Raw genomic sequence first — 12,132 nt, forward strand, 5'->3', positions numbered from 1 at the left:
AGTCTTCCCCCTGATCATCGTCAAATTTGAATGCAAGAAAACTCTAGTATTGTGGGATTTGTAAAGGATTTCCTGAGCTGAAACAGGAGACCGCAGGAGACAGAGCTTTTTATGGAGCTAAATTGGGACCACATAGTTTGTACCAAAAAAAAAGACAAAATTGAAACTGAAATTAAAGAAAATCATTTGAAAATTAAAATACATTTTTAAACAATAATAATAATAATAATAATAATAATAAAAATTCAAAACTACTTGTCTGAAAAGTACTTTTGAATTTTTTTTTTTTTTCAGATTTAAATCTTTTTCTCAGTTTTGCATGGCCCTAATTTAGCTCCATAAAAAGCTCTGTCTCCTGCGGTCTCCTGTTTCAGCTCAGGAAATCCTTTACAAATCCCACAATACTAGAGTTTTCTTGCATTCAAATTTGACGATGATCAGGGGGAAGACTATTAGAAACCATTAGAAAACATTTTAATGGTCCCAGAAATCTTCATAATGATGGAATAATTTTCCCTCAAATGCCTCCTTTAGTTTTTGGAATTATGCAGTTTCTTCCTTCAATAAGTGTCTGTTTCAAAATGTTACTTGTTTTTTTCCTTTTGGTTCTTAGTACATCAAGTCAATGCTTTATCATTCTGTTAGTACAGAATAATAACAGTCTTCTTTTTACTGAAAAATGGAAGTCTGAGAAAGTCATCAAAACATTTCCAACACACACAAATTCTAATCTCACCACAGCGTCTGTCTGTTCCTTCTTTCCCATTTTTAACCAGAACCCCTTCCTGATCCTCGTGGTCCTGCTGATCTCCAGCGGCCTCTTTATGTTTACATTTGAATCGACTCAGTTCAACATGGAGGGCTTCATCATGGTGCTCTTGGCCTCCTTTATCGGGGGAATCCGCTGGACCCTCACTCAGGTCCTCATGCAGAAAGCGGAGCTGGGTCGGTCTTGAGTCATTTTCAGTATGAAACTATCATTTATTTAGTTTGGAGGTGAATTTTAAAAACACAAAGTCAGCTGAGCTTGTTTGATATTTTGTTCTTTTTCAGGTCTTCAGAATCCCATCGATACCATGTACCACCTCCAGCCTCTCATGTTTCTTGGACTTTTTCCCCTTTTTCTCTACAATGAAGGTGAGTATAGTTAAAGCAACAGTATATAACTTTTATCAAAAATCTATTTCTTTGACATATTTGTTAGAACTGTCACCGTGTAACAGGAGACCGATTAGTAAGCAAGATCTCTAATACCATAATTACTTATCTTCTCCAGCATAATATTGTGATCAATGGTATCAAAAGCTTATTTTTAAATCTACAAAATAATGCTTATGTCTATTCTGGCTGACATTTCTTCAAGCATATCCATAATGCAGTTGTTTTTTTGTTGTTTTTTTTTTACAAAACACATACTGATTACTACATAAAATGTTATGTTTATTGATAATTTGATCTAATGTGGTAACAAATAATTTCTCTAAAATGAGCCATGATCCATGCTCTTTCTGATAACATAGCTTGAAGAACAACCTTAAAGAAGAATCCTTCTATTAGGATAAATATTGTAGCGTGTCCACCATCTTTGTCTTGTGTCCGTCCTATCTCTGCAGCGCTGAGCCTGAGTGCTTCGGAGAAGTTATTCCGGGTGACGGAGCTCTCTCCACTCCTCTATTCCCTCATGACGCTGAGTGCAGGCGGCACGCTGGCCTTCGGGTTGGGCTTTTCTGAGTTCCTCCTCATCTCCAAAACCTCCAGCCTCACATTGTCGATATCAGGAATCTTTAAGGTCAGGATGCTTGAAATCCTTGAAAATGTTTGAAATTCAATTAGGTGTTCTCAAGGTTTGGAACTTGCTTCATTTCTGTGTAGATCCTTGAAAATAACTGATATTCAAACTGAACAGTTTTGTAATAAAGTGCAGTCTAACATTTGATTAAAAGCCTAAATCTGGAAAATGTAATTTACGGCTGAAAACAGATATTTTTATAAACTTAATCAAAAGGTTTGTAAAAAAATAAACCTTTTGACTTAATTTCTCATTGTATGAAATGAAATCAGACTAAACCTTTCTTGTTTTAAGTTGGATAGAATCACTAAAATTATTTCTATTTGCTAAATGCCAGAAAACTTAGCAAGAACATTTTATTTTAGATTTTTTGTAACATTCTGTGTATATTGTGGTTTACAATTTAATTTGAGAATGGAGATCATTTACCTTAACATCATTTGCTTGGACTGTCTTAATGTCGTGAATATTTTTTACTCTTAACGGCTCAATGACGTATTGATCTGTGTAATGATCAATAAGTTTAATACATTAAATATTCTTTAACAATTTTTAACACATTAAACGACTTTATTAAAATTAGGGGATTTCTTTGTTAAATTAGTGTTATGTTCTCAGACTAGTCGGATTGACAGGCTGTGTGTGAGAGCGAGACGTCTCTAAACGTAAAATTTTGTTGCATTTTAGTTTAACTCGTATGAAAGTGAATTAGGGCCATTGGGAAAAAAAAAAGAATTTAGACTTTAAGTTCAGTTTTACAGGAGCTTTACTGTTTAATAGTGCATCCATCTGTCGAAGTAACCCAAGAGGTGCAGCAACGTTGCTGTTTTCTCTTGTTCTTCTGACCTACTGTGGTTTCTGGTCTTCCAGCTGTAATCTAACCCATTTGTATTTATCGCTTGTTGTTTCCTGTAGGAGGTTTGTACGCTGCTTTTGGCAGCATCTCTGCTGGGAGACAGAATGAGCAAACTGAACTGGCTGGGGTTCGCAGTGTGTCTCTGTGGGATTTCTTTACACGTGGGGCTCAAAACATACTATTCCAAAAGTAAGTATGTAAAAGACGTTACCTTCCATGCCTGGTCCAGTCTGATGTTTCCCTCTTCCCCCACCTCCTACATCCCTGCAGGATCAATGATCCATGGCATATCCTAGATTTTAATTTAATATCCATTTTTAATGTCCAAAATTATTCTGATGAACATCCACAACATGTACTGAGCTTTAAAACTGTTGCTTCTATGTACCAATTTCATGCAGGTCATGGTTTTATTCAGATCTTAATAGTCCAACTAGAAAACACCCTCAAGTGTTTTATTTCTGTAATCTAGTGAAGATTTTTCCGTTCATTATTGATTTTTCAACATGCCATTTTTTTTAATGAAAAAAAAGGAAATTGTTTTATCTTCAGAATTGATGCGCCTTTTACATTGTTTACATTTTGAGAAATGCCTCCCATTTCCAGTCAAAAAGAAACTCTTTGATTATGTAAATTTAAAATCAAATTCTGCCAAAGGTATGAATAATTTTCCCTTTTTGAAATGCGTCTGACCCATGTTGTTTTTCTCCCCATCAGATAAGGTTCCTTCTATTCGGCAGCTCAGCAGTAAAGGTTCAGAGCTGCAGTTGCCATTACTTCGGCAGAACGGAGATAAATGTGAGGATTCAGCTGCTGATGACTATGACGATGAAGAGGAGGAGCAAGAAATCTCACTGCATTGACAAAACCCCACTTGCACCCAGCTCATTCCTTAACTTTTACAGAAGCTCTTCCAGCTTCTTCGTTTCTGTTTTCTTCTATCTGAAGGGCTTCAGTGTGACACAAGCCTCTTAGTTTTTTTCTTTTAGATTTTTTTTTTGTTGTTGCTTCCTTATCTATACATTTCTCTATGGACTTAAAATGCAACAAAAAATAAGATATTTTGATATTAAATTGTAGCAAATACAGTCAAATATGAATTTATAATGTCTGACAGGTGAAGAAACAGTGCTATATCTTTACAGCAATGTTCTGACACATCAGATGATGGAGTTTTTTTTTTTCCTTATCCATCAGCCACATTGGAGATATCTTCGATGTTAATCTGATAGTTAGTGGAGAATAAGTTTGGACAATTTTTTATTTTTTTTCCCCTAAAGTTAATGTGTAACATAAATCTACCAATTCTGAAAAAATATTCCTATTAATTCTGGTTCCAATTTTCACATATTCAGTATTTTTATTTTTTAAGGGCTATAATGAATATGATAAAAAAGTAATTACAGGTTCTTTGATTGAGGTGAAATTTTTGAATCCAACAGAAAATGACTAAATTAGATAATCATCTCTATTTTATGTGTTGTATCATAAAGTTGTCATCCTTTTTCCGATTAATAGGATTAAGAGGATCCTGTGTGTGTTTAAAAGAAGAGTGCTCACAGTTCTTAGTTCTGATGTGTTTTATGGATGTGAGGAAAAATTATTTTTCATTATTCCACTTGATAATTAAGAGAAAGTTAGCCATTTCCTGACTCTGGCCATTGATTGTTGCATCAATATTAATATTTTCCATACAGCTTGACATTAAGCAGCTATCAGATGTCATAGACCTAAATATAATTTCATAGTGTTTATCAGGATACTTTGACCAATATTTAAAACGCTGTGCCTGTAAATTTAAAGCTTGGTTCAATGTTGGTTAGGTTACTAACATTTTCCAGGCTTTTTCTTATATTTCAAAGCTGTGCCTTATTATGAGCTATTTTTGCTAAAGAGTATGTCTGTGATTTGCATAGCTATTTATTAAAAGATTTTGATGTGTATAATTTTCAGTGGAAGGAGACTAATAAAAAGGGTGTAAAAATTTACATCTTATTTAAATTTTTAATAAATTTGTTTCAGTCATTTGCTTCTGTGACTCAACATTCAATTGGTCCGTAATGGAGAAGAGGGAGAAGGGCCCATTTCTGCTTCAAGAGGACGGTTTCAAGTATCTGGGCGCCATGTTCAGTGTTGAAGTGGGGGCTGCGTGGATGAATAAGCTGCAGCAATTTGACTGATGAGCCAGTCTATCATGGTGAAGAACAAGGCAATATATGCATGATCATGCATATATTGCATGATCATGCTGCTGCTCCATCATTGTCTCCAACCAAATCATGAAATAATTGGATCTTCACATCAGGTGAAGTGGTAGATTGGGGGGTTCAAGGCTAACAAACATGGACTTGCAGATGTTTGCTATAATTCTCTGCATAAAAATCTGAAACTGTTTAGTTGAAAGTAGATTTTTTTTTGTTTGTTTTAGTTTTAGTTTTAGGCAGGGTAGGATAGATAAGCACAAAATGCCCAGGTCCAACGTTTCTGCAGTGAAATCCTTGTCTTCTGGCGTTGAATTTTCTCTGAATAACTACTTTTCTCACTTCCTGTAACAGGTTGCTGTGTTGCAACATAAATGTGTAAGTTGAGATTTACTTCCACATATTTTTGCATTAATTTTGTTGGACCTACGAAATCCTATTTGTTCGTTGCTGTTGGCATGAAGTTTTCAGTTGGGTCAGTACACCCCTTAAAAGTACTCTTCATACAAATAAAAATGACAAAAACAAGCAACTGCTTTATGTTTTTAAAGATTTTTATAGCACTAGTGGCCTTTATCCAGTTGGACAGAAAGAAGGAGAAAACGTAGCAAACCTCCCAAGGCTGGGAATCGAACTAGGGTCAATCATCGTGAGCACTTACCGCTCCACGCGGTGCGCGTGCTCTACCACTGAGCCGCGTTAATATCAGAATTACAGCTACTTGTTACCGAACCTGTGGTGTTGGCAAGCAAAGTAAAAAGGTTTGGAGCAGAGCCGCGGTTTGAAGCCTGGCTTAGACGTTCTGGGCTGACTTTCTCTGACTTTTTAAAACATTCTTTGGAGAGCCACTCCCATGGCGGAGCGGAGCAGCCGGACGACCCAGCTCCTTCTCCAGTACGGACACGAGGAGAGCTCGTTTCCAGGTTTTGCTGAATCGTTTTGACATCCCCTCCAGTGGAATGCGGTTTGGAGAGTTTCTGACGGAATAACCTGGAATTCGTCGACCTGGCCAGGTAAGACATCACCTGGCAGCTCCCTGAACAAAGAGCAACTAAGATGGTGGGACACCTTTATTTTTTCCCGGACCTTTTTTTAGCTTCTACCGTCTGTTGAAGAGAAGGAAACACCTGAACGGACACCTGCGTGACCGGACAACACTTGAGCTGTAAGGTGAATCCTGGTGGCCTTCAGGTCAGTTGCCTTTTAAGTTTTAATTGTCTACATAGAGTTACATTATTTACATAAGCAGCAGGCTATGAAGTACTCGGTTATTATTGTTGTTTAGCCTCAAACATGAACTAAAACTTATGCTAAGTTGATTTTCTGACTACGCAACATGCAAAACGTCTTAGGTTAACTGGGCCGTGTTTGTCAATTAAAATCCTTAAATTAATGTAAAATAGCATTTGGACTGCAGTTTTAAATAGACCTTTTTTAAATGTTTACTTTTGACCACCTTGTCCGATTCTTAAAGTATAATTGTTTTCAAAAACAATTATAACTTTTTAAATATATTTAACTACTATGAACTGTTTCCTGTAAAGAAACCAATTTGAGCTTTTTTAAAGGTTTTCCCAATAGACTTTTCTTAAAGTTTCTGGATAGTTTTCTGTGGGAAAATCTTTTTTTTTTATCATGACTTCCTTTTGCTGACCATTCTCAGAAGATTTCTTAGAGATAAGTAATTGAGCTAAATCATTCAAGCTACAAAGGCTTTTAAGCTCCAGGAATGAACTGGTGTTTAGTCTACTAAGATAGTAGGCCCATGTGCTTTGCAGAACCATTCAAACCTATTGAATCTTTTCACATCTTGTCACAAAGTTCTTTTATTATACTCAAATGCAGTAGAATTCAAAATTGGAAGGAAAATCATAGTTTTTTTAAAAAAAAAACACGTTTTAAAATGTGTATGCAGTCTGACACTCAATAAAATCCAATTCAGTTGTCTGCCTTCAGAAGTCTTTATGTACTATTGAACCTCCGTCAATATGCAAATCTTCTCTGAAGGCCTCAGAGGTTTGTTAGATAACAGGAGTGAACAAACAGCATCACCAAGACCAATGAACACAGCAGGCAGATCAGAGAAAAGATGGAGATCGCTCAAGTCTTGATGCCATCATGTATCACGAGGGGAATGGTTGTCCAGGGGAAATGTCGTTTTAGCTTGAGCTGTGAATCTGCACCTACTGCATAGTTATTATGGGACTGCTGTCTGCTTCACTTATTATTCCCTTATTACTTGAGGTTTTGCCATATAATCTATCCCTTCCTAAGCTTCGTCACAGCGCTGTGCTGTCTCTGCTGGCTGTTCTCTACTGTCCAGATCTATTTTTAAAAACATGTGCTAAGATGATTTAAAACAACAACAAAAAATCAAGACAAAGACTAAAACAGTAGAAACTTTCCCCAGTAGCATATCACCCACAGCCACTACAACTTTCTTTTAGTTCACGACTTTAGTGTGAGTGAAATATTTAGTTGTCAAACTAAATATTTAGTTAGCAAAATAAATATTTAATTTGGGGCAATATTTCAGTCAGAGTTAAATGTTTAGATTGGAGCTAAATATTTAGTTTACAGATTAAATATTTAGCTTCTTTACTAAATATTTAATTTGTAAGCTCCTTGATTTGTATTTACCCTGTGAATAAAGTATTTAGCTTGGAGCTCTGACATTGTACGTCACCATGAATAACATAGTGAAAATATGACTTTGAGAAATGTACGCAGTCATTTTTTTATGACAGGCTAAATTTAGCTGAATATTGCTTTTAATTTTTTACTGTGTAACTTTACAAATGTCACCCAGTACTCACAACATGGTTTACTTGACAGAGAGAAAGTTGTTTATCATTTTCCTCTCTCCATTTCGCAGTACCTGGTGTGTGTATTGTCACATAAAATCCAAAGTAAAATGAGTTGAAGTTTGTCCAAAAAAAAAACAAAAAAAACACAAAAAGCGTAAAAAAATAATAATTTTGTATTGACTCTGCTCACAAGTCTGGAATAATTTTTTGCAATCTGAGGCATAATCATGGGTCAGTGAAAGGTCATTACAGTTTTTCAGCTTGAGTTTGCTACACAGTGCTGTTATTCACAGACAACAATCATCAACAATTCTGAACCAGTTCTGTAAAGGTCATCTGCCTACTACTGCTTTCATTTGACTTCAGTCAGGCTTTTATGAAACTATAAACTCTCTAATCTTCCCAACACTAGTTTGACCTGGTTAGATTTTAAGGTCTTGAGCAATGTTTTTTAATAACTGAATTTTGGCAAAATCATCATATTTAGGCAAGACTTGCAAATGAAAGTTCACAGGAGTGCTGACAGCAACAATATAACAAGTTTGCTTGTTGTATTGTTAGAAATCGTCCCACTGAGAAGGAGGCGTGGTATTTTCATGGGCACTTAAAGTCTTGAGTGTTTGTCCTGTGTATCATTAAGCTGTCTGAAGTTTCAGGGTATGCGATGGGGCAAGCACTGACAAATCTGTAGTCTGAATCCTTTCAAGTAGAGTTCCCATGGGAAAAGCTGACGAGTTGGGTTTTATCCAGGAAACGATTGATGAGGAATAACATTTTTGTAAAACTCAAAATCAAATAATAATGGTAGGAGAAAAGCTTGGGGCATTCCTATTTTCTATATTTTGCTTCCAAGATGTTAGACTTTTTTTGTTTTTGTTTTTTAGAATATTTCAAAGTGATCTTGATCAGTATGTTACTTTCTGAGGCATTTTCGTTGAACATTTTTCTCCCATTATCTAAGCAATTTTGTAGGAATGTATTTTTTGTCTCTTATGTTATGACATCTGTCTTCGGGCTAAGTTTAAACCCAGGGAGTTTGCTATTCACACCTAGTAAACTTTACTAAGTTTTTTGATGCAACTTAGCAAAGAACCCATTTTAATTCAATTAATTTGAAAAATATTTTTTGATCCCAAAGGGAAATTAAGTAACTTTGTCATTCTTTAAGACTCGTTGTGAATGGTGATGCTGTGGACAGGAATGATTTCTGGTAGCAGTCTGTCTTGCAATGAATATGAAAAGGCCTCTTACTGAAGACTGTTACTGCATGACTGTTTATAGCTGTCATGATTGGTAGAGAAAAAAATGTAACAATGCAACTTAACTTAGAAATTAGTTAAAAAGTCACAAAAAAGAAAAAAAAAATAATAATGTAATTCCTAAAACCAATCAAGTCAACATAATTAAAGTCGTAGCAACAGCTTTTATTAGGTGTATTGAACTTGGCGGCTAAAGTTGATGCAACTTAAGTGAGTCAAAGCAACAAGGAATGAAGTTGAGTCAACAATTTTATTATTTTTTTACTGTGTAACGGCTCAGTATCAGAGCTGCAGAGATTATATTTGTCCTGGATGACACCATCAGCTGTTGCCAAGCATTGCTAATCTATCTGTTTTTGCCGCTCCTGTTAAAGTCCTTGTCCTTCCAGCTGCACATTATCTAAACCAGAGCGATAAACCAACTGTCCAAAAAAACGAAAATGATTTCTCAACTTAAAAACAAAAGCATACAAAAGGAACAAATCTCAGTTAACATAAGAGATCTATTCCAATATTCTGCCACCACAAGCAAAGTAATTACAGAGTGGGATTCTTAAGCATCGTTCAGGTTGCATGTCAGTGGTTTGAAAGGTTTTTCCTGTTTTCTGAACACAGGACCTTTCAATGCTGCTTATTGCTGTAGGAGGTTTCTAGTAATGACATGTATCTCTTGTTTGAAAAGAGTCCATTTTCACTTTTTAGAACAGCATTGTTTAGGTACTACAAGTAATCTATAATCTCAAGAGCAGCTTATACCTGGTAGCCATAAGGGCCTTAAATGCCCTGTAGTATTATTTTCACCATTTTCGTTATAATCCATGTAATTGATTGCATGGTTCTATAATGACAATAAAGATTGTTATTGTAAAAATGAGTGAGAAATCGGCCAAAGTCCAAAAAAAGAGAGAGCGCAGTAAGGCAGCACAGAGATCCATAAACAGGGATGTGTGAAGCTATAGGAAGGATGTTTACACCGGAGTCTGTGGCTTCTAAAAGATCATTAAAACCTAAAGGGCAATTTAAGTCATATAGATGGCCTACATTCCAGACTAGACCACCTCAAAAATGTTATGTGCTTCTAAAAAGAACGTTCCTAAGTGTCACCTTCTCCAGACTTTCTGTGATCCAGGTTCGAATCTGTGAGGAAAGTTGCAAAGCTACAGGATTTCAGTGGTTCGACAACCGGAAGAAACACCAACAGTGCAACCACAAGGCAGAAAAAAATCAGCATAAAAACTGTTTTTTTTTCTTTCTTACCTCCTGTTTACATGCAGATAGTATACACCTAAGTCATTGTCATCATCAGCTCATGCTGCAATCAACTAAAAAGTGTAAAATAACACCATCTTTTATTTCTAGAATTGTCCTTTCCAAGGACACATTGAAATTAACTGCAGGACCTAAACTTTTTAAAATCTAACTTCAGATGGACACAAACAGACAGATTTAATTGCCATTACTTATTAAAGAAAGATGAAGTTTCTGTATTTATCAGGTGTCTTAAAAGCACATTTGCTCCATAGAGAGATGGAGAAGTGTGGACTAATATTTCTTTAAATGGTTACAGGAATGTCTGGGAGTCTGGAAATAAATTGAAAGAAGAGACCAAAATTAAAACAAAACAGACTATAAGTAAACTTTGAACATTTATTATTTTATTGTTTCAGGCCCCATCATGTCTTCTCACCTCCTCGCATCCAGACCATCGTCTCTAAGGCTAATGCTGTGTTTCCTGCTCAGTATCTTCCTGCTGCTGTCCTCAGGAGTTCATGGCCAGGGTAATATTCTTTGATCCTTTAAACTTACAAGAAAGTCTAGAAATTTTGATCCCATTTTTAAGTAAATGTACCAATTTTAAGACGTATTTCTGTGTTTAACTGCTTTTTCGACTGTGGAAGCTCTGGAGATGCTCTCGCAAAGAGGAATTCTTTAAAAAATCAAGAAAGTTATGGACAACCCTGACTATTCTCTTCATGAGACTTTCTTTGGAAAACAGAGGGTCTTCAGTCAGAGGCTTATTCAAATTTGCTATAGTACAGACTGCTACAAGAGATCTTTCCTGCCAACAAATAAAGTATTTTTGGAATTTGAAATTTTCAAACAGGTTTTTGTAAGACACAAAATAGAGATGAGGTTTAAATCTTAAATCAGAGCACAGATGCAGTTTTCTTCTGCATATCTGGAAATGCTATTGTTATTAGAGGCTCTCTTTGAAACCTTGACCCTTTCTCTGCAAAGACCCATCAGATCCCCTGTGGCCCCGCCCCCTTGTCCAAGGATGAAGACGGTCTGCGTAAATCCGAGTCAGAAAGGAGCTGTTGAGTGCTGGAGGTTCACAGATCAGCTGTAAACAGTCTGCTGGGATTCACCATGCTCATGTTTGCTCTCCTCTGTCTTCCTTGTTTCCGCTTTCCCCTCCCTCTATTACACCACTACATGTTACATTCAGTACCCTGTCATACTGTAACTGAGTGACGCTGCTCTGACATGACCTTTGACCCTCTTGGCGTCCTGTTCCTGTTTCTGCTCCAGTCCAGAGGACAGGGCTTGCTTTGACGGATGGGGGGCAGCTGGAGATGAGGACGGATAGAGGGCAGGACGACAGGGACATGAAAGATACCACTTGTTGGGAAACCCCTGCTGGAAATTATGCAGATGAAGTCAGAACAAGAGAGGGATTTGATTTGTGTAGGAGGAAGTGAGAGGGGCTAGACCGCCATGGGAGAGCGAGAGGAACCAAGATAGCATCCCAGTTTGAGCCTTTGATCTTAAAAAATCCTGAATAATCACCTCAACAACAGACAGAGATCCTTTTTAAATCCTAAATGTTGCTCTCTTCCAAATCTTCGTTACCGCCAAGGTCGTCTGAAGCTGACCGTTCTGTCTGAGGACCGATTGCAGATGAAGTGGAAGGAGGCCGATGGTCCCGTTCAAGGATACAAAGTTCGGGTCAGAACAATGTCAGGTGAGAATATTTTCCAAGCTGTGCTAAACTGGTGAAAGTTATAACTTCTAAGATTCCCTAATAAATATATTCGTCTGGAAATAGAGTTGAAACAACCCCTGCTTTATGTTCAGAGGGAAGTATGTTGGACTATCAGAAGTCCAAGCCTTTCTTATGAAGGCATAGGAAAGACTTTAGCCTCTAAGCTAAGAAATGTTGGTGGCATCAACTAACTCACTCACTCTTTGGTTACCTAGCAACAACCTGTTGAGAAAT

At 36.6% G+C, this 12,132-nt stretch overlaps 2 protein-coding genes across 5 annotated transcripts in view; both read left to right on the top strand.

Moving 5' to 3' along the window:
* Positions 1 to 4,670, top strand: part of slc35h1 (solute carrier family 35 member H1) — an 11,078-nt gene extending 6,408 nt beyond the window's left edge. The window contains exons 6-10 of the mRNA XM_015014382.1: positions 777 to 945; positions 1,054 to 1,137; positions 1,614 to 1,789; positions 2,705 to 2,834; positions 3,363 to 4,670. Coding sequence (XP_014869868.1) covers positions 777 to 945; positions 1,054 to 1,137; positions 1,614 to 1,789; positions 2,705 to 2,834; positions 3,363 to 3,508 — 705 coding nt within the window. The 3' untranslated portion in view covers positions 3,509 to 4,670. The remainder of the gene's footprint in view (positions 1 to 776; positions 946 to 1,053; positions 1,138 to 1,613; positions 1,790 to 2,704; positions 2,835 to 3,362) is intronic.
* Positions 4,671 to 5,516: 846 nt separating this feature from the next.
* The window catches only part of LOC106934459 (collagen alpha-1(XX) chain-like), a 53,302-nt gene continuing 46,686 nt past the window's right edge, over positions 5,517 to 12,132 (top strand). Inside the window, exons 1-4 of one of the 4 annotated variants that reach the window (XM_015014377.1) lie at positions 5,517 to 5,859; positions 5,943 to 6,037; positions 10,580 to 10,690; positions 11,773 to 11,877. In XM_015014377.1, the coding sequence (XP_014869863.1) occupies positions 10,588 to 10,690; positions 11,773 to 11,877 (208 nt within the window). In that variant the 5' untranslated portion in view covers positions 5,517 to 5,859; positions 5,943 to 6,037; positions 10,580 to 10,587. The remainder of the gene's footprint in view (positions 5,860 to 5,942; positions 6,038 to 10,579; positions 10,691 to 11,772; positions 11,878 to 12,132) is intronic. The other 3 variants (XM_015014378.1, XM_015014380.1, XM_015014381.1) reach the window with 3 other exon arrangements.

This window comes from Poecilia latipinna, unplaced genomic scaffold, assembly GCF_001443285.1.
Source record: "Poecilia latipinna isolate Pla-1442-1.1 unplaced genomic scaffold, P_latipinna-1.0 Scaffold1810, whole genome shotgun sequence".
Lineage (NCBI taxonomy): Eukaryota > Metazoa > Chordata > Actinopteri > Cyprinodontiformes > Poeciliidae > Poecilia > Poecilia latipinna.